Source organism: Montipora capricornis, chromosome 6 (genome assembly GCF_036669925.1).
Source record: "Montipora capricornis isolate CH-2021 chromosome 6, ASM3666992v2, whole genome shotgun sequence".
In the NCBI taxonomy this organism is placed as follows: Eukaryota; Metazoa; Cnidaria; class Anthozoa; order Scleractinia; family Acroporidae; genus Montipora; species Montipora capricornis.
Genome location: NC_090888.1, coordinates 42,394,793 through 42,417,292, shown reverse-complemented (window position 1 = coordinate 42,417,292; position 22,500 = coordinate 42,394,793). Strand labels below are relative to the sequence as shown.

Sequence of the window (22,500 nt, the reverse complement as noted above, 5' to 3'; positions counted from 1 at the left end):
TGATGTGTTAAATGCTTTGAAGCGTTCAAAGGTGGTGAGAGCCTGTCCGAAGTCGTTCGTCGTTTTGCCACGTGAGAGACCTCTCACTGACCTTCAAGATGGCATCATATTCATCTTGGGATTCCTTTGCATTCTGGAGTTCCTGGGGTGGTGACCAAAGGCCATACACTCTATAGCCAAACTGGTTTGGTTTGAGGGTTCCCACCACCTGGATGAGTCACCCCCTGATTTTAGGCCAGGACGATGCACACTCACGAGCGCTATTCAGGAAGCCATTGGCTTCATCTCTTCAGGCGAACGCCCCACACTCTATTCTGAAACTTGTTTTTCTGCCACTGCTCCCCCTGGTTTAGAATGTTCCTCCTGCCGCAAACCCTGGAAGATGCGCGTGGTAGGTAAATGGTTATAGAAATTCGGCTTGTTATTGGGTTTTTATACAGTTCTTTTGCTTATTTTATGATTTTCGCTTTTATGATTTTTGTGTTTTCGCAAATTTTTTGATATTGTGGATTTTCTGAGAATGGTTTGTTTTATACGATTTTTTTCCGATATTATGAATAGTGTGAAAAAAGCGGGAATAAAGGACACACGGAAGTGAAGCATAGAAATGGGTACGCATCCTGCGAGCAGAGCCTCTCTAAAACTCACCAGAGGACGAGAAAGAGAGGCTCTGCAGAAAACGTGTCAAGTCTTTTAGGTCGCAGCAGTCCAACGTTTTGGGCTATTCACTCCAGTGAAACCGGTTTAGGCAATGCGCGCATCATATTTTTGACAAGGCGAAGGTCAAAGGGTTTTTTCTTTCTCGTCGAGCTGAGAAAGGCTCTGCTAGTAGGGTGTGGGTACGAAACAAAGCGCAAAAAAATAAAAAAAAAGGGTTAAAAAAAAGATAAAGGAAATGCCACAAAAGAATTTTAAAATGAACTATTAAAAATTTAGAGAATGAAGACTTGGAAAAGAACAAAGACAAATAGATAAACTTGAACATTAAAAAAATTATAAGATAAAATACAAAAAAGTAACAGAAAAAGGAATTAGTAATACAGAATTAGAACTGAGTAATCTCAAGTTTGAAAAAGTTCCTTAGTTTTAAAGGGAAACTGTCACGAGATGCGCATGCGCTAGCGTCTTGTGAAAACTTGAAAAGTGTTAGGTTAACCTTTTTCAAGTTGAATCGACAAATTCAAAATGGTGTCCACTGGGGAGGGCTATGGTGGACAAAGGACAAACTGGAGCATGCGCAGCTCATGACAGTGCCCCTTTAAAATATATACGCATGAAATAAATCCTTTACCAAAATTTATTGCAGTAAAAAAGGAAGGGTGCCAATTTACTGAGTTAGGATTTCGAGTTGGGTTTTCGAGTTGGACTTTTGAGTTTAGCCTAAATATTGTTTTAGGTCTAATTAGGTCTAAGGTTAGCACTTCAAAAAGGTTTTTTTCTTTTCAACAGTTAAATTATCACCTTAGTCTGCTTTTTACCCCTGGTCTGCAGTCTGCATTTTACACTGACCAACTCGAAAATCCAACCCGAAATCCAACCCGAAACTCCAATTCGAAAATCCAACTCGGAATCCAACTCAAAATCCTAACTCGAAAATTAGTCTGTTTGCAAAAAAGGCAGTTATTAACATGCAAATCATTTGTTGTTTTAAATGGGCTATTTTTCGTCGTTTTTACCCAAAGGAAAATGGTCAAGAAAGAATAACATTTAAAATACAAAACAGATTTAGACTTTTCAAAGTAATAAGCTTTCCACTTGCTATTAAGGACATCTCAAAATTTGAAAAACTTTATGAAATTTTACCACCAATTAATGTATTTGGATTAAATGAACATCGGAAGGATACATGTTTTTCATTATATAACTCAATCAAAGAATTTACTGAATTTAACTCGATTTATTATTTTTAACTGATTCTGAAGGAAAATGAGAAAATTCGCATTACTCATTCATTAAAAACGTTCCTAGACTGTTTGATTGCCACATTAATTTTTTAAAAAACACTTTGAATATTGTAAAGGAAATGGTCTTGCTGTTGTCAAACTATATATTAAAAAAGATATTAATTTCCAAAATTATCAAAAGGAAGTCAAAAGTAATAAAAGTACCTTTTGTAATTCATGCAGATTCTGAATGTTTTACAGTGTTCCTTAACATTGTGAAGAAAACCCAAAAGAAAGCCATTCATTTGCTTATCAATCCGGATTTTGTTTATATGCTGTTGGCCCTTCTGGTATTAATTTTGAATCGATTCTTTATTCTGCAATGAGTAAAGATGATAATGTTGCTGATGTCTTTGTTAAGTTTAACAAAAGAAATACTTTTTAAAAAACAATGAAATTTACCAAGGAAGATGAAAAACTATTTGATGCTAGTTATCATTGCCATATTTGTGAAAAAAGCATTGGTGTCATCTCCAAAGAGTAAAAGGTAAGAGATCATTGTCATTCTATAGGGGGTCTTAGAGGGGCAGCACATAATTAATGTAATGTAAATCATAAAAACCAAAAATGACACCAGTTTTTAGCTCACAATCTTTCAAATTAAGGAGTCTGGTGATGCATCCTTGATTTCCTCAGGTCTCCTAGATCTCTTTTTAATGATTGTATATCTTAAGTTAATACAACTCAGTGAAGGTTAAAAAGGTTTCAGTCAACCTTAAAATAATCTCAATATGTCTTGGTGAATCTCAGTATATCTTGGGAAATGTCTCTGTAAATATCACTAGAACATTGTAAGGCCCAGTGTATCTTTGTAAATGTTGGCATATCTCAGTACCTTTTTATACATCTTGGTAAATCCGTCAATATCGGTGTAACTCTGTAAATCTCCTGTATTTGTTAGAAAATCGCACTATATTTTGATATCCATAGGTGAATCTCAGTACATCATGGCAAATTTAAAAAACTTAATCATTTTCGCTATATGTGTGTAAATATCATGTATATCTTAATAAATCCCAGTATATCTTGCTTTATTGTGTACAGCTCAGTGTATTTAGGAAACAGTACCTGGGAATAACATAATAACCTTACTACAGCTGGAGCTCGTAAATCCAATCATGATCTTAAATCCGGTATGTCTCGGTAGATCTTAGTAAATCTCAGGATCTCGTCGTTAGCAAATCCCAGTCAAATGTCAGTAAGTCATTTAGAAAATCCCCCAAAAAATCTTGGTAAATCAGCTACATCTTGCAAAATCTTAAAGGTTTCTCCTTTTTAATTATTTCAAGGTTTTTTTTAGGCAAAATCCTAATCTTACTCTCATTATCCAGGTAATTTCAGAACAACCTTGTAAATCTCAATTACAGTAATTTCTCAATTATGAATGTAACTTGTTTTAACAAACTGATTGAGTATACTAACTGGTGCTATCTGTCTGTTGATATCATACAATAACTAGCTACAATCTCTCAAAAATAGGCTAGGTATGGGAAGGCAATTTGATTTCAGAAAGAAGGGTACGGCGTGTTCCTTAGACTTACAGAAGTAAAGAAGACATAAGACCCGTTTTTGTAGAGTTACGATCTTTCTTTGAAATTTCAAGGCACAATTCAGGGGCAACCAACGCGAATATAGTTCAAAACCACTTAAACACAGCATTGTTAAACGTATTTTCGTATTTAAACGGTAGATATAGGCATATTTTTATCCCCTAAAAATTTTTCATCTGTTCGGATTTCCTAGCTGAAAGTCTAGTGATCCGAAAATTATAGGGATCAAAAGTTACCTTTTCGAAAATTTCAGCCAGAAGAAGGGCTCCCGAAAATTCTAGCTGACCTTTTTAGGGTAAAAATCCGTCAAAATTGGGCAATTATACCACTTTTTAGATGTTCGAAAATCCTAGGACAGGTAGGCAAACAAGAAATTTTACAACATATGTTCCGAAAGTTCTAGATCTCAAATCGTCTTCCGAACAGATATTTTCCGAAAATTGACGTTGGGTGCCCCTGACAATTACCCCAAGCACAAATACCATAAGTTGAGTAAGGGACAATTAATGAGTTGTAAACTGAAAGTAAAACACGACGCGGGACATAATGTCGAATCTTGGCTGTAATTCCTATCGAATTGCTGATTTTGTGGCAGATAGATTCTATGTGATATTTCCATGAAAGATTTGAATCAATCATCAAGCCAAGGTATTTTAAATAATCTTTGATTACAAGGTTTGCGAGGTGTTAGTCACGGAGTCAAGAATTCTAATCCTAGGTATGAAGGGCATATTCTTTTGCCGGGGACGAAAGATGACAAAGTTTGAGTTTTTTATGTTCAAAGACAGTTTGTTGGCCTTAAGCCATTCGTTGACGTTGCCAAGCTCGCAATTAACAAGAGACTCGAGGTCAGTGAAATCATTTGACGCAGAAATCTTAGTACGTATTGGCAAATTGTAATATGTTGTCAAATAAATATTGTCAATGAACGAAATGGTATATGAAATGAATCATATACTGAACTGCAGATATGAAATCAAGTAAAGTTATGATCCTCGTAGTTATGGACGTAACCCAGGGCGGTGGAGGGGCCTTTTTTTTTTCAAGTCTTGCAGGAGACCAAGCGGGTCTTCCTCTTGTAACTTCCCCCCCCCTCCCCGAAAGCAGGGGCCCCCGACCCCGCCACAAAGATGCGCAATGACGAGGCGCATCTGGCCGTGTCATGGGTTTCGCTCCAGCGTCCCCATGGAACGCTCTGCACATGCGAGAGGTGACACTTTGAGGGCCAAGACTCCCCCCGGTTTTGAGTGTGGTCTCCCTAACCTCAAGACGTAGTTGCATCACGTGATACCATTGGTTTCCTTGTAGCACCTCATAGGAAGGCTTTGCGTAAGTGAGAAAAAAGTTTTTTGGCCATAACTCCCCCCGGTTTTGTCCGGTCTCCCCATAATCCGTGGGCTTTACCTTCTAGGCCGTACGCAAGTGCGTGCCAAGTTTCAGCTTCGTAGCTTAAATCCGAGGGTCAAATTTCACGACCACTGCTCCAGTCGTCTCCTGAAGAGCCTCAAATCCCGTGTAAGAGTAAAACTACTACCGGATCTGCACGGCCAGATCATCGAAAAAGCTTATTTCAGGATCGCATGGAGATATCCCACAATACCATACACCGTTGGAAAGGTCTCAGCGAAACCTATCACGTGACGAAATGTGGGCATCCTATGTTGGGGTGGGCGTCCTGTGCACAGTCTTTTGTCCTTAACATTCCTACGTTTTATTTCCCTGGGACCCCATTGCTCATGCGCCTAGACCCTATTGCCCAACAACTTTTCGCACCTGTTTCGACTCGGGGCGAATCGACCTGTGGACGCCAGAGGCCCAAGAACACTCCCGTTTTGACACGAAAATGGCCCCCCGGACTTTGCTTTATGCTCATCAGACGTGCTCTCTGGAGACCCTCCTCACGGTGCCCTTGGATTGGCCAAATTCCAAATCCCAGGGGAGTTATCCTCCTTGTTTTTGGGCTTAACTCTCCCCGGTTGAGTCCGGGGGACCCTAGACCGCGCCAGGAAAATTCCTCAGGAGATGGCCCACCTCGTGGTAAGGTCCGTTTTACTTTTAAAGGCTTCTGGAAGACTGTACACACGTAAGAAAAAGTGGTTTTTCGGGTCTAACTCTCCCCGGTTTTGAGTGTGGTCTTCCTAACCCCAGAAGTTGTTGTAGAATTTTATGGCGCATCCAGTGGTACCATTGGTTACTCTCTAGCACGCCCAAGGAAAGTCCTGCATTCGAAAGAAAAGTCAGTTTTTTGGCGATATTTCCTTCCCGGAAATAGCTACTCCCCCCTAACCCTCAGACGTTTTTGCAGAATTTGATGGTGAATCTCGTGGTACAATTGGTTTCTCTCTAGCACGTCAGGGGAAGGCCCTGTATACGTGAGAGAAGGCAGTTCTTTTGGCGATATCTCCCCCCGGAAATAGCTATTTCCCCCTAACCCCCAGAAGTTATTGCAGAATTTGATGGCGCATCTCGTGGTACCATTGCTTTCTCTCTAGCACGTCAGGGGAAGGCCCTGCATGCGTGAGAAGAACCACTTTTTCTCACTAGTTGCGATAGCTTGAAGTAAGAGTAAAATATCAATGTCAATTTTTGTGGTAATGACAGAGACCTTAAGAGACCTTAAAATACCTTAAGATAGGTATATATATATATATATATATATATAGCTACGGGCTACGGGTCTAATTGTTAAATATCTATCAATGGCGCGGTGATATCAACAAACACTTCAACAAGTTGCGAACTATTTTATAAGTCAAGATCGCTTTCGACTGTTTTGATTTCAATGTCTCTCCTAATGCTGTAGCCGTAATTCTTCTTCTTTAAATGCCGCTCAAAACTAGCCATCGCAGCACGCAACAAATTGGAGAGGAAAGCAACTTCGAGTTTCTAGTGTTTCTAGCGCTGGAGAACTAATTGGGGACACTGTAACCTGATTGACGAAAATCAAATCCAATGTTGGTTTTTAAGGAGGAAAAATCTGGAGTACCTGGGGAAAAACCTCTCAAAGCTGAGTAAAGAACCAACAAACTCAACAAACATATGACACCGAGTCTGGGAATTGAACGCAGGCCACATTGGTGAGAAGGGAGCGCCTCACCACTGCGCCAGCGCCGAACTCCTTTCATCATAACCTTAGTTGTTTTCTTTCTTTCGCACTGTTATGATAAACTCGCTTATGAATGAACTCACTTCGTGCGGGGAAATTTCTTCTACAGGCCTTAATTGATTCGTCTTTTAGCGTCAAAATTCCTAAACCTGAAAGCAACGTTTTGCTAAGTTTCACCTTGGAAGGATCATCAAGGTTATGATCGCTACTAAAGCAGCAACAAAACGAGAGTCTGAAAAATGCACGCTTGAGATTTGATTCCATGACCTCTGCATCACCACAGAAGTGCCCCCTCTCCGAAAGTAACGTTAATCTCTACGTTTCTATTAAATCCCGAAAGCAACCCCCCTCCCTCCTCCCGAAAGTAACGATCCTCTCCAAAGTAGCGGCCAATTCAATAATGTCAATTAAAACAAAATATATTCTCTTCAATGTAACACCGTACTTGAAGATCGATTGATTAACAAAACTAAAGCGAAATATCAAACAATTGTCTCCTGGAATACAGCAACTGAAACATGGTAAAAACTCTAATATGATACCATAAGAAGTACGGAAAATATTGTCACATTTTCCCTGAACCAAAAACGAAAATTTTTGTATAAACGTAATGCATAGTGGATGGAACAACCTGAGTGGACTAAGCAAAGCCAGAAGGCTTAATTATTACTAACTAAGAGAACAAAATTAAAACCTGTTTTTCATGAATACCATGTCGTAATTAACAACCGTAATTAACAACCGTCGAAAGCTATTAATCAGAGATGTTGCTTGTCTAACAACTGAGGGCAGACTATTCACGTAAATTTTGAAGGGGTAACCATACCACTCCGCAATATGAATTTTGAAGACAAAATAATCTAGTACAAGGCCATTTATGGACTTATAGACCATTTCTGCTTTTAGTTTTTGAGGTCGAGTTTCTAAGTTGTCCCAGCTGAGCCTTTGAATTAGTTGGTTGGGCCTCAGCAACATAACTAGTAATGAGTTGATTGGTCAGCCGCGCCGTGATGACTACCACGGTGAATTTGCAGTCCGTAAAAACTCGAGTGTTTTGTGTCGAATTTAGTCGAAACGCTTGCCATGCATCCTCTACAGGCACATAAGAGTGTTAGTGGCCTCAGTGTGTGCTTTATTCTCCATTTCTCTAACTTGCTGCAGAATTATGGCCGCTGGTCTACGTTCGATCTCTCACAAGTGGTCGGCCGCCATCTTGGACCACCGAGTGGTATTTTGACCTATTCCACCGCCGTCCTCAGATCATTAGGGACCTTTAGATTCTAGGACAAGGACGAGAACGATTACGAGTTTTGACTGGCAGCGAACTGGATCTTGATGTCCCTAGGTAGTTCCTAGTAGATCAAAGGGTTGTGTACAAGGCGTTGCGACAGATAAAGCCCAACAAGTCCCCAGGTCCTAGCCCGATTCCCAACAAGATCTTAAAGGAGTTTGCAGCGGAATTGTGTCCTGTGCTCACTGACATAGAACGCAAATTGTAATGATAACCTTTTCAAGTACCAACCAGGTCTTCCACGGGAGAATGTGGTGCACAGACTGGAAAAAGTTATTAAATACAATATATATTGCTCCTGTGGTATGTTTCTCATGTTTGTTTGTGTAGTGTATTGTATCCTCGCAGCTTGTATTGTGATCCCATTACCATGTCACAAGTACATCCTCTTAGATAGTAGTACATCAGTTAGCAAAAGTACTGTACACAAGGGAAAGTTGAAAAATTACTCTGAACAGAATGATGTCAGAAAATTACCCTCCATAAACTATTAGATGTACTTCCTTTGAAAGAGTATTACTGAAACAATCTTCACGAGTTTGACCCAATTGCTTTAAAATAATCATGAATAAATAAATGAATACCCACTGTCCCATTCAACCAGTCGAGAGGCAGCCAAAACTGTGTCACCTCCACTTTGCAGTAATACACCTCTTACTTTTTCCTCAGTCTCTTCGGGGAAAAGTGCCTTTAATTCTGTTAAAGCACCACCATTCTAAAAATAATCAAGGAAAGATGATTCAGTTTTCACAGTATTCTCATATATGGAAGGTATGCAACACTTGGACATTGTGATTACCATGGTTGACTGGCAGGAAGTACTGGCAAGCTGAAGTGAAAGATCGCTGTCATGAGCAGTATTACTGACAATAATGAGAGGTTGTTCACAAACAGCCCTGCACTCCATTCTTTGGTGTAATCTCAGTTGACTGATGAGCACTTCTTCTCCACATTTGAGACAATTCACTTTAGGGGCACCTCTCATCCTTTTGGACAAAAAAGAAATGATATCAACGATTTTCTTGCACAATTTTGCACAAAGACCCAGAGGAAAATGATTGTATTCCGAATAACTAAAGGACCAGTTTGAGAATTGCACGTACCCTGTGCATTCTGATTAATTTCTATCCTTCTTGTGTGCTAAAGGCCAGTTTGGCCGTGCTTTGAAATCTACAATGTTGTCTGTTAGCCCCAGCAAAGACTGGAACTACCCAGGATTCACTGGGAACATGTCATAAGCAAAATGCTCTATTCAAGAGTAGTTGTTTAATGACATAAAATACATACTGATGGTGTGTTTTCACACTAGGATAAACGTTGTAAGCAATCTAAAAGCTTAATCACTAAGCTCAGCTTTTAGGACCAATCCAAACCTTCATCTTTGAACTCCAAACAAAATGTTTCATGTGAGAAAGCTTACCATCAATGCAGTAGAATCCTTCTCACCTGCTAGAGCACTCTGCAATGGCCGTATATATGCTACTGCCTGTGCCAGGCCAGAATGATCACGTAGGTACGGTACCGAATATCCCGCGGCAGGAGGGGAGATAAGTACGAGCTCGTTCTTTGCTTCGTAAGGGATTCCCCGATAACTTGCATGCAATTAGTTTCAGTTTGCCCTCCAGGGAATGTGGTTGGCTGGGCATGCTTGGAAGATATGATGTCCCTCTTGTCACTGATAGCAGTCTGGGCGTGTCGACTAAAAGACTCATCAGCTTCGGATACCAGGGCTGGGTTGGCCAGACTGGAACAATGATGATCCCTTCCCCATCCTCTATTTCGATTTTCTTTAAACAACGAAGTATCAGGCTAAAAGGGGGGAAAGCACAAAATTGTTCTTGACACCAAGAGCGAGAGAAAGCATCCACAAATTGTGCCACAGGGTCTGGCCTCCATGACACGTAACGGGGAACTTTTCTGTTAATTCTAGATGCAAAAAGATCGATGGATGGCATGCCATAGGTCTCAACAATGCTGTGAAAAATATGTTCCTTGAGATACCATTCTGTGTTATCATTAAATGTTCTAGATTCCCTATCAGCCTCAACATTTTCTTTACCTGGTAATGAGATTGCTGTCACCCAGCTATTTCTCTGGATACACTAGGTCCAAATTTCACGTGCAATCTTATTACATTCCAAAGAATGAGTGCCACCCATGGCATTTATGTAAGAGACGGCAGTGGTATTATCTATGTAGATGTTAATATGACAATTTTAGAAACACACAGTTAGAAACAACTTTCTTGGACACAACAGTCTATAAGGGAGAGAGATTCGCGAAAGAATCAATTCTCGACGTGCACACGCGTTACAAACCTACTGAAACACTTTAGTACACAAACGACAACAGTTGCCTCCCAGCAGGCGTTAAAAAAGGCTTCGTTAAAGGAGAAGCTCTAGGCTCCTGAGGACAAACTCTTCTAAAGTAATGTTTGAGGAGAACATTAAAAACTTTAGAACATGCCTGACATCGAGAGGTTATCCCAATAACCTGGTGGAAAAAATCCTCTCCGAAGTTAAATTGGCAGAAAGAAAGAACGCTCTTACACAAAAACAGAAAGCGCACAAGAAAATTCTAGCCTTTGTGACACAATTTCATCCATCACTGCCATGTTTGAAAAATATTCTAACGGAAAAATGGCATTTGATACAAAACCAGCCGCTACTAAGAGAGATATACAAGGAACCTCCCTTGATCTCTTATAGAAAAGGGAAATCGCTTAAAGACATGCTTGTTTTAAGCAAAACTATAAAGACTTTTATCAACACAATGGGCACACAGCTTTAGTCGTGCAGGTCTGTCAACCCCATTTTAACATGCTATTGTAGTGTGAATTAATTTATGTCACCTTTAATTTGTCGTTTCATTCAGTGTGAGGAAAACACCTCAGTACACTAGATGTCTTTATTTATTAATAATAATATAGCAGGGCCTGGGTTTCACTCACGTGATCAACAGCCATCTTTCTCAACGAAAACAAAAAAAGACGTTAGCATAATAATAGCTTTCAATTCCCGGAGGATTGGATAGGGACACCAACATTGCCGCCATTTCATTTTTTGGGGACACCAACATGGCGGCCGTGACGTCATGTGAAATCCAAGAATTGGACCTTCCTTCTGCATGATTTTTTTTTTGTTTACCTTCTTCTTGGCGTGAATTTTTTTGTTGGCATTTTCCCTTGCATGAATTTTTTTTTGGTTTTTTCCCCACCCCCCCCCCCCCCATATCACTTTTCTAATGGTCCGTCCCTAAATGACCATCGTTGATCACGACTCAGCGCAAACTGAGCTATCAAAGTGTAAGAAAAATTAGCTTAAAATGACGTTTGATTTCTTCAGTCGAGATTAACAACCTGAATCCTTGGACTCTTAAAAGTGCCTTGTGCTTTGACAAAATAATCCAAACCAAGGCAGTTAAGTCATGTCGAATGAGAAGAGCAGTTCTTGAATACCTGCAAGTCGTTGAGTGTTGAAACTTTGTTTTAATGTAAAAATCCGCCAAAACTTTTAATGGGAAGAGAACTTGATGAGATCAAGTTCTGGGGAAGAAATTACTTACTGACATTACTTTATCGCAATGCTTTTCACATTCATGAATCCACGCAAAGAATATTCTAATATTAATATATCCTTATTCATTCTTATGTGTTTATGTGAGACTCAACTCAGACGGAAAAAAGAAGAAACGTAAAGCTCAACTTACAACTTGCTTCCTCGCGTGACGAACTATCTTACGTGACTATTGAGCGAGCGACCGTCCAGGTTTCGCGCGCTTATATTTAGGTTGCTGTTGATTGGTCAAAAATGAAAACTTGTTAAACCTGTCCATCGAGTCGTCCAGCAAAGAGTCGTGCAGACATTTGCATTACATGTAAAGAAAACAAAGATGGAAAATCGGAAAATTCTTTATTATAAGGTGTACAGAGATATTAACAACCAGTCCGGGCCTTAACCATTTCTGGACATCGGTTTCGAGCTTTGTGATTGGTTGAGATCAAAACCGAAACAAAGTAAATTTGGCCGAGAGGTACTTGAAACAAGAAGAAGCTGAATTATTTTTTTTCTGGCGGCCATGTTGTAATGCGGCATTTAGCCGAAAACAAAATTCGCTAATAAAAACTGCACTTAAGATAACTTACAACTTGCTTCCTCGCGTGACGAACTATCTTACGTGACTATTGAGCGAGCGACCGTCCAGGTTTCGCGCGCTTATATTTAGGTTGCTGTTGATTGGTCAAAAATGAAAACTTGTTAAACCTGTCCATCGAGTCGTCCAGCAAAGAGTCGTGCAGACATTTGCATTACATGTAAAGAAAACAAAGATGGAAAATCGGAAAATTCTTTATTATAAGGTGTACAGAGATATTAACAACCAGTCCGGGCCTTAACCATTTCTGGACATCGGTTTCGAGCTTTGTGATTGGTTGAGATCAAAACCGAAACAAAGTAAATTTGGCCGAGAGGTACTTGAAACAAGAAGAAGCTGAATTATTTTTTTTCTGGCGGCCATGTTGTAATGCGGCATTTAGCCGAAAACAAAATTCGCTAATAAAAACTGCACGTAACATAGAATTATAAATATTCATTTTATTCCAAACATTCAACATGCATGTCCTCTACATTCCCGCATTCTGGAAGAGTAGAGCGGATTCCCTCCAGCACAAATTCTTTGTAACGCTGCGGTCCTTCCACCCAGATAGTCGCAGGGATATAAGCTGCTCCGCCAGCCTGTTTGTTTCTGGAGAACATCTGGGTAGAGTTTGGCCTGAATGTTAGTGTCGGCTCACCGTTGATTTCCCTATTTTGGGTTACAAGAAAACGAAATAAATAAGGGTGAACCAAATGACGCGCGCTAAAAACAATAGGGAAGGGAGAGGTGTGAGATCGCGGAGTCGGGATAATTTCGTTTCTTTTCTGTATAGAAAGAGGAAAGACGATACCTTGCTATTCTCCGACTTTTAAACAGGTGTATATCAATTTTCAGTAACAGTAAAGCAAGAAAACAGTAACTTACCCTTCAATTCTGGTTATTTTGCCACATCGGAGCAAACCATGCAGCTGCGTGTTCAGAAAGTGCTGAACCCTGCCGATCTGTTGCCCTTTGACATCTTCTAAAGTGTATGTCTTTCTCTGCGATTTGCTGAAGATCTGGACTTCTCTTAGAGCCTCTAGAATGCGTTCCATTTCTCGTGGAAGAAGACAGGCCAGTACATGCGCGTCATACGTGTTGCCGTCTTCACTCTGAATAACAAGCAGTGTTTCACGTAGAGCTTTGATCTTGAAATAATGATACCTGGAAAATAAACGACAATGAACGCATGAGTAGGTTAAGTACAGGAAAAAATAAAAGCACGCAGTTACAATCGATATGGATTTTAAGACGAATACACAGAAACGAATTCAATGCAAGATAATCATACAAGGTATTTTGCGCGCTAATGATCGTTTCGCGGGAGAATTATCTCAGAACACTCTAAATGCGGTCCTATTGCTTTTAGTCAGCATTATAATATATCCTTTACACTTACCCTTTGATTTGAACACTCTGTATAGAAATTTTGTATAGGTCCATCACTGCAAAATGTGAAAGCGTCCGGTGTTTTTAAACGAGTTTTGCAAGTTCCTTTGGTGTGTTGTAGACGAAAATTTCACTCTAATCAATCCGTGTAATTAAACTGCATCCTTTGTCTTACGCTTGCTCATAGGATAGATAGATAGATAGATAGATAGATAGATAGATAGATAGATAGATAGATAGATAGATAGATAGGTAGGTAGGTAGGTAGGTAGATAGATAGATAGATAGATAGATAGATAGATAGATAGATAGATAGATAATGGTTTATTACAGATTCTAACAATTAAGAGGCTCTTGTTCTGTAAAAATACTTTACTAAGAAACCTATAATATGATTAAAAGTATAATAACGATAATAAATTAACAAATGTAGCTTATCAATAATTATTAAAATATACAATAATAATTATGTGAATTCAAAACTGATACTTAGCAAACAAGTGTTTCTTAGCAATGCGGCAAAAAACATTATGATCTGAAATGTTTCTTATTACTATCGGGAGTCTATTGAACAGCGTTGCCGCCGAGTGCTGGAAGGTTCCTGATTCTTTAGGAATAGAGAATACGGTGCTGTTGATGATCTTAAATTATAAGCAGTTACTTGATGCAGACTCAATTTTAGATACTCAGAAAAGCTATTTTTGTCGTATGTGATTTATTAGCGAGTTTGAGAATGTTGAATTCAACGTTTTCTTTAACTGGTAACCAGTTTAACTAAATAATATCCTCGTGATCTGCAAATTTTCTTGTGACAAAGCCAGCACACGGATTCTTTAGATGTTGGAGACGCTTTTCTTCATAGTTCAGGTGTGAGAGAACTAGGCTCTCTGCGAGGTGTTTCCTGACGTGGAAGGACGCAAGGTTTTTAAGCCTCCGCAGAACGGATAGAGTCCCATATAACGTACTTAAGAGAGAATCCACGTGTGTGTTCCATGAGAGGCGTTGATCCATGAGGACGCCCAATAGCTTAGTACAAGAAATTCTCTTTAGCGCAGAGTCCCCGCAAACGATAGGAAGATTCCTTTCTTCTAAACTATGATAACGCGCCATTTGAGGTGTAGAGATAAGCATCCAGTTTGTTTTGGTTGGGTTCAAGGCCAGATTACAGTTATTAGAATAGTCCTTCAGACTTGCGATGGTTTTATTTATTTGAGCCGCTGAGGAGTCCAAGTCGCCGGGCTTCGAGTGGACATAGGAAGTCGTATCGTCAGCGTACTGACAACAGTCACACTGTAATTCCTTTTGAAGATCAGCGACGTAGAGATTAAAAATAACTGGTCCAAGGATGGAACCTTGCGGGACGCCGAATTCAACTGTAGCCATGTCCGACTTTCTGTCATCCATTTGCACCCTCTGTCTTCGATCAGTAAGGTAGTCAACCATCCACAGTAAGGTCATTCCTCAATCGTGACCTTCGCAACAAGCACCTTCACTCGACTTTTCATCGGAATTTCTCTGTCTCATCACCTAGATCGCCATCTACTCTTTGCTTGTTGTGTGTATTAACCTAGCGTCTGCAATTTTGCAAGGTTTCATGGGATATGGTTACGAAACAAAGTCCCTATCAGTCTGTTTTTTCCTTCTCGCTTTCGCTTGTGGTATCGCTGCTTTGGCCTTTGGCCCAGCAGTGTTATGTCAAGTGCTGATGTTGATCCCCAGCATAGCTGGGCTGAAGATGTTCCAGATGATATGTCTGTCGTGTCTTTGGATGGTTCTGTTCCTCCGTCTTATGCCCAGATGGCCCGACCTGGCCGCCGCCCAAGAGTGTTGAGTCAGTCTATGGAGGATTATTACATTATGAAAAATGAAGCCTGTCTTTCGGATTCCGAAAAGGATCGGATCCACCCGTTGAATATTCTTCCTGAGCGTCCTTGTACGGCTCACTTTGTCCTTCCTGCTAAAGATACGCCTTTGTCTCAAGTCTTCACTTATTTTAAGAATTGCGGCATTCGTGCAGCCGGTGTTAGGTGTTTGCAGCGCAGTCCTATTGGTTTTGTATCAGTAACGTTTTCTACGTCCGAGTACCATGATTGTTTTCTTCGCCAGTCCTCGTTCATCTCTCGTCGTGCTCGTCGTAATTCTTCGTCATTCACTTTCGTGGTAATCTACGACGCACCTTATAAACTTCTGGATGAAGCCCTTTCTCATCGTCTTAGTCACTATGGCTCTGTTCATGGAATTCGTCGGTGTGGCCTCCAGGGTTATGATGGCATCCATAGTGGTACACGTGTGGCTAGAATGGAGTTGTCCGAGTCAATTCCTTCGTTCATGCGTTTTGGTAGGAAGCTCCTTAGGATTAAACACGAAGGTCAGATCCCCACCTGCCGTAAGTGTCATTTGCCAGACCATGTTGCAGAAGCGTGTCCTAATGTCGTTTGTTTTTTACTGTGACCAGCTTGGTCACACCTTCAGTGACTATACAGAAGACACTAAATGCAGCATCTGTAAGGAGGATGGTCATAATGCCATTGATTGTCGCATGTCCTGGTGGCGTCGCCCTGCCTTGGCTGACATTGACGTTCGTGCCCCTCCTGTGTCCCATTCTTCCCATCCTTCTATTAATGTGCCTCCTGCCGGTTCTCCACCTCCTTCTGATTTTCATGAACGCCCTCCGCCTGTTCCTTCGCCTCAGCCTTTGTCCGATGATTCTTCATCACAACCGCCTTCTGATGTTCCGCCTTCTTCTGTTCCACTTTCTTCTTCGCCTTCTTCTGGTTTGTCTGCTCCTCAGGATTCTCCGGTGCGGTTTCCTTTGCATTCTACGCAGTCTACTCAAGATTCCTCTCAGCAGTCTGCAGACCCTTCACAGCTCTCGCAGTCTCAATCGCTCTTCGAGTCTCTTGAGCTTCCATCCGACCCTCTTCCGGTTCCTTCCCCTCCATCAAGCGTTATTACTGGCACGCCCACTGTATCTGATTTGTAACTTGCCGCTGAAGTTCCTTCACAGTCTCCTCCTACTGTCCCAGATGAAGCCTTGGCTGTTCTGAAGTTAGTCCTGTTGTTTCGCCTCCTCCGTCTCAGAATTCTGTTCGTGCTTTTGTTTCACGTGTGGCGTCCAAGCGTAAGCATGCTAGGCTGGACCCTGTTGATGGTCCTCCTCCACGTAAGTCTACTACACCCTTGCCGGCTAGCTCTGGTAGGAAGACTAATAACCCTCACACTTTATGAACTTTCAAATTGTTTCCTTAAACTCTAGAGGATTCAGTAAACGTATTCAGAAATATCTTATTGATAATCTTCATGCTTCGTACGATGTTTTTTGTTTTCAAGAAACCTTTATTACTGATCCTGAAGAATTTTCTGCTTTTTCTAAAGCCTGGCTTGGGCCTTGTTTCTGGTCTCCCGCGGTTGGAAAACGAGCCGGCGTTTTAACTTGCGTTTCTGATTCCTTCTCGAGTATAATTAGGAATTGGAAAAGAGATGTGTCTGGTAGGGTTATTAGTCTTGTTTTTGAACTTGATGGCCGTAAGATTAATTTAATTAATATTTACGCGCCTACTAATCCGACTGAAAGGAAAGCGCTTTTTGATAATTTGCACGAGTATTTTTTGCCTTCTGACGCCGTTATTATCGCTGGCGATTACAATTGCTATGATCACCATCTTGACAAGTTTGTTGGGAACTTTTTTCCTGCTAAATATCTTTCTGTTTTTCGTTCGACTTTTTCTTTGTCAGATGCCTGGCGTAAGTTTCATCCAAGGCTGCGTCAGTGCACTTGGTTTAATTCTGATTTTTCTATCGGTTCTTGGCTTGATAAGTTTTTTGTTTCTCAGAGATTTATGTCTGCGGTTGCTTCGTGCAAAATTAAACCTTGCCCTTTTTCCGATCATGATTTTGTCTATCTTTCTACCAGTCCTCTGGGAATAATTCCCGTGGTCCTAGTTGTTGGAAATTTAACAACTCGCTTTTAAATGATAGCGCGTTTTGTGAATATATTACAACTTGCATTGATGATCTTTCTGGTTGTCTGCAGCACTTTCCTTCAGTCAAGTCGCGGTGGGATTTCTTTAATCGTTCTATTCGTTCACAAATTACATATTTTTCTAAGAATAAGCGCAGGGAGCTCTCGCACGAGCGCGTTCTTTTGATTAATTACATCATTGACCTTAAGCTTAAATATAACTTCTGGTGATTTGTCGATTAGCTCTGAAATTTCCGAGCTCGAAAGTGAACTGAAGGCCCTCACCTTGAAAGAGTTGGATGGCTCTAAGGTTCGCTCCAGAGTTCAGTGGCTTGAAGAGGGACAAATGCTTACTCGTTATTTCTTTAAACTTGAGCGTGAGCGCTTTGAGCGTAATATTCTCACTTCCATTCTAGATTCTAACGATGTCGAGGTCTTTACACGTAAAGAAATCGAGCGTGCACACTTGCAGTTTTATTCAAGTCTCTTTTCTAATGAACCTATTGATCTTCCTTCACAACAACGTTGTTTAGATTCCGTGGAAAAATTCCTTTCCCCTTCTCAAAGTATCTCGTGTGAGGGTTTCCTGTCTAGTGAGGAGTTATTGAACTCCGTCAAAAGTCTTAATACCGGAAAGTCACCCGGATCTGATGGGCTGTCGGTAGAATTTTATTTACATTTTTGGGAGTCTTTGGGTCCCCTTTTGCTCTGTGTTGCTAAGAGATGTTTTGCTGACGGCGAATTATGTCCCTCAATGAAGGGCAGTGTCACCCGCTTGATTTTTAAGAAGCGTGGTGACGTCAAGCATTTAAAGAATTGGCGGCCCATCTCTCTTTTGAATGTAGATTACAAGATAATTTCTAAAGAAATTACTTTGCGCCTCTCTAAAGTCCTTGAGCACATTATTCACCTGGACCAGACCTGCTCTGTTCCGGGCCGAAGCATTTTTTCAAATGTTACCCTTGCGCGATGTTCTTGACTACATTCAACGGACTGACGAGTCTGCCATTTTGATAAGTCTTGACCAGGAGAAAGCGTTTGATCGACCCTGATCATGGTTCGGCCCTGATTGTTGTCGATGGATTTCCACCTTTTACAAAGGCGCATTCATGCAAATTACTCTGAACGGTTGGCTCACTGATGGTATTTCCCTTGAGCGTGGGGTGCGTCAGGGGGACCCTCTGTCTCCCTTGCTTTATGTTCTTTGCGTGGAGGTCTTGGCCTCCCTCATCTGCAGCTCTCCTGGGATTGAGGGGTTTCTCCTCCCTGGTGCAAGAGGACTGCAAGCGCGTGTTCGCCTGTATGCTGATGACACCAAGGCGATCCTCAGAAATCTTCGATCCTTGACCAACCTTTTTGATTGCGTCAGCGTTTATGAAAATGGTTCCGGCGCCAAGCTTAATCGTAGTAAAAGTGAAGCAATGTGGTTAGGGGCCTGGAGACGTCGTTCTGATGAGCCACTTGGCCTCACTTGGGTTAAGAAATTGAGGATCCTCGGTGTCATCTTCGGCACTATCTCTACCGAACATTTGAATTGGCAGCCCAAGCTTGAGAAATTGGAGAAATCCCCCAATCTCTAGAAATCTAGGTCCTTGTCCTTGTCCTTGCCTGGCAAGGCTCTTATTATTAATATGCTTGGCTTAAGTAAGCTGGTTTACCTGGCCAGAGTTCTCACTGTCTCAGCCTGGGTCACTGCACGTGTTAATGCTTTGATTTGGCCCTTCCTCTGGGCTTCAAAGATGGAAACGGTCAGCCGTAATACCTTCGTTTTGAAACTGAAGGACGGGGGTATTAACGTCATTAGCCTTCCCGTAAATGCCCAGGCCTTAAGACTGGCGGGGATGGCTTCTGTTCTCAATTCTCCCGAGGATTCTAGCTTTTTTATGCTTAAGTACTTTGTTGGTCGCCGTTTATCTTGTCTGCGTACCGATTGGCTTTCTTTGCGCTATAATTCTGCTCCTAGCGCTGTCTTCCCGACTCCTTTTTACGAGGCCTGTTTGGATACCTTGTCAAGGGTGGGTGACAGCGCTCTAGTTTCTAAGGTTCTCAATAATAAACTCTTGTCCATTGAGTCATCCCCGCCAATCCTACGTCGACAGTGGTCTCAGGTTATCGGGCCAGGGTTTTCTCTCGATGGTCACTGGTCTCTCGTCGGGGATCCTTTTACAGAGAATTTTAAGAATGATGTTATTTGGTTGATTATCCTTCGTGGCGTCAAGGTGCGCGATTCTCTATTTAACTGGGGTGTTATCTCTTCTAGTCAGTGCGCGTCTTGTCCCCGACGTGAGACCATTGACCATTGCTTTTTAAGCTGCGGTAGGGTCAAGAGGGTCAGGTCGCATTTTGCACCTGCCCTCTCCCTGGTGCTTGGTTCCCAGTTCGCTATAAGTCTTTTAACCGTCTTTTTCTTTCGCTGGCCCTCTGTTAGTGCTAAAAGGGCCCGCATTGCACGCCACTTGGTGAAATCCATTCTTTACGGCATTTGGATCTTTCGGAATACGTAGGGCCACCTTTCAAAACGGAAGAGAAGACCATCGAGCAATTATCTGTTATGTCCGTGATGATTTAAGGCAGAGGGTCTTCCTGGATTGTAAGCGCCTTTCTCAATCTCGCTTTCGCGATCTTTGGGTTCTGGACGGTTCTTATGCCGTGGAGAATGGACTTCCCCGAGTTATAATCTATTTGTACATTTAAATCCTTGTAACCTTTTGTCCGTGCGCTGTTCGCGGTGTCCGCTATCAGGGACTCTCCTTAGGGAATTTGCGCTGTTCATGGACTCTACCGTTAGGGCCCCGCGCTCTGGCGGCTAGCTGCTTACTCCATCTTTTGGTTTCAATCAGTTTTTCTGTGCTTCCTCTTCTTTAGTGGCGTGTGTTTGTAAATAGCTTGTTTTAGTTTTTATTGGAAATAAAGGTTGTCTTTCACGAAAAAAATGGCTGCTAATTGACCGGGTGAAATGGTTGTGCGCATGCGTGATGTGTTGGCCTCACCGGGTTGGTGTTAGGGTGTGTCACCTTGCTCTTATTGTTACTTCCGGTGACTGATTGTAAACCCTTTCACGTTGGTTACGTCATAGGTCATGAAATGTCAAGCGGTAACTGCTGCAAGATAAGCAAGGTGACGCGACTTCATTATAAAAATGTCGTCGAAGACCATTTTAATAGGTCTTAGTATTTTTTTCGGTGCGGTAGTGAAAGGTCAGAGTCCCGAGCATGTCAGACCTTATTGGGAGCTTGCTCCTTGTGGTTAAACGGAATGCATAAATGGCGGTCGTAAGTGTATTCTTTTGTTTATGTGCTAATTAGACTCACTAGCCTCGCTCTCAAGAAACATATCTTTTGTATTTTTTCCATGCAAACAAGGCGAGTGAGACTAATTAGCACCTAAAAACTACTACCTACCCACCTAACTATCTCTCTGTATTGTGATTCTATATGTCCGGTACCCCGGTTATGAACCATTGCCAATCCATCGCCAACTATTTCTGCCATGCGCCCGCGTAACGTGAGCGGTTTCTTAGAAATCTAATTCTCTAAATGGCGTCAAATTTTACAAAGAAATGTATGGAGAGGTTTTAAATATTTCGGGAAAATATGCACTAAAAATTGCAGATGGAACATTTGCCGGAACGGGATGCCATTATAACGACTGTTGTCTGTGTTCTGCTGTAAAAAATATAACTTCAGGCCAAAAAAAAAAACCCTTCATTTTTCCTATGCTTTGTTTTGAGGTGAGCGACCCCTTTAAGCCTTACAAAAGCTGGCAAATATACGAAAATCCCTGGAATTAAAGACAGATACCAGTATTCCTGTGCTTGGTTCTTCACTTGCCGGAGTGGAGACCCATAGTTGACTCTGTTCTTGACCCTAACCCAAAATATGAAGTCAGCAGCGAAATGTTTGATCCGTCCTTTTTCCCTCCCAAAGAACGCAAAAAACCGATAAACCAAAGTCCACGTTAAAACTGTAAAATCCCCTGTTTTTGAATAACGATATCTTGGCTGTCTTTTGTCCAAATTTCTCGCAAAAACCATCGTTTGAAAGCTAATTTTGTGAACTTTATTCTTCGAAGCAAGTTATTTTTCTCAGCGGTTTTGGTATGGGCCAAACTTTTGTAGATATAAAAAACATATTCCGTACCTCGCGTCGCAGCGATATGAGCCCGCTGATACAAGAAGAAGAACAGCGGGAAAAGTCATTTCACGTAAGTCGCGCTGAATTGTCGTGACCGGAATAGTTGGCGATGCCAAGAATCCTGATCAAACTCGGTTCTCTCGTTGCGTAGGAGCTCTCATAACCATGCAACAGTGCAAGCTTACCAATTGAAAGGAGGTCTTTATTCAGTTTTAAATTGATACTGTTAGTTTAACAGCAATTATCACAATGCTAAACATCTTTGAATGAGTGCTTGGACTTAAAGGAGAGAAGAAAATGCTTACAATGAAAATTTCTTGAACTTTTTCCAAATATTTATTAGACAGAGTGGAGTTTCCCTTAAATTACTGTCTATCAGCGCTATTTATAATGAATGAATGAAAGCAATATGTATTTGAAGTGCGTGTCATTGACGAAAGATTGAAGTGATTCTCGCACTTCCCTGGCCAATTTAAGCAACTGTCTGTGAGTATAGACACCTAAAAAATTCAGGTGGCTCCAATGGGATACGAACCCATGACAACTGCGATGCAGGTGAAATGCTCTACCAACTGAGCTATGATCCGTGTGAGCGACACGATAAACCCGGAATGATGGAAGAGCGAAAAAGCTCCCAAGCCTCAAAGATGCGGAGTCCCCGCTGAAGAAGGAACGCAAAATAATGAGATTCCGCTTTTAGTCTGACATGTTATAACTTTTAATAAAAGACGGAAGTACAACAAATTTGGACAAAAGTTTAAAAAAGTAGAAATACCTGAATGTAACAAAATTTTAAGTAAAGATATCTCAATATCGTCACAGGTATATAGGTTCGAGATCATCTCTTCATTTCACGCCTATCTCTATTTTCAGTTAGGTGTAATCAAACTGATAATGTATACTAAATCGGTAAACAATAAGACTTGACTGGATTACACTAGGGCTAGGACTCTTAAAAAATAATGGTTACGGTTTGCGACTGAGCCAAAGGTA

The 22,500-nt window shown here is 41.2% G+C and overlaps 1 protein-coding gene and 1 long non-coding RNA gene across 2 annotated transcripts in view; both read right to left on the bottom strand.

The window, feature by feature from the left end:
• Positions 1-12,482: 12,482 nt before the first annotated feature.
• On the bottom strand, positions 12,483-13,467 carry LOC138053955 (uncharacterized). The gene is made up of 3 exons (XM_068900479.1): positions 13,424-13,467; positions 12,910-13,188; positions 12,483-12,693 (listed from the first exon to the last, which is right to left on the bottom strand). Exons 1-3 carry the CDS (start codon positions 13,465-13,467, stop codon positions 12,483-12,485), a joined length of 534 nt encoding a protein of 177 aa, XP_068756580.1.
• Positions 13,468-21,691: 8,224 nt separating this feature from the next.
• LOC138052187 (uncharacterized) overlaps positions 21,692-22,500 on the bottom strand; it is a 17,166-nt gene continuing 16,357 nt past the window's right edge. The window contains exon 2 of the long non-coding RNA XR_011133022.1: positions 21,692-22,500. This exon is cut by the window's right edge and continues 607 nt beyond it. This is a non-coding gene — a long non-coding RNA (uncharacterized lncRNA).

What these genes read in the sequence shown, in the direction of transcription:
- LOC138053955 (XM_068900479.1), bottom strand. Translation starts at nt 13,467, where the DNA reads ATGGACCTATACAAAATTTCTATACAGAGTGTTCAAATCAAAGG. An exon ending in CAGAGTGTTCAAATCAAAGG is followed by an intron (nt 13,189 to 13,423) that starts GTAAGTGTAAAG and finishes TTTATTTTCCAG; the next exon opens with GTATCATTATTTCAAGATCA. An exon ending in AAAATAACCAGAATTGAAGG is followed by an intron (nt 12,694 to 12,909) that starts GTAAGTTACTGT and finishes AACCCAAAATAG; the next exon opens with GGAAATCAACGGTGAGCCGA.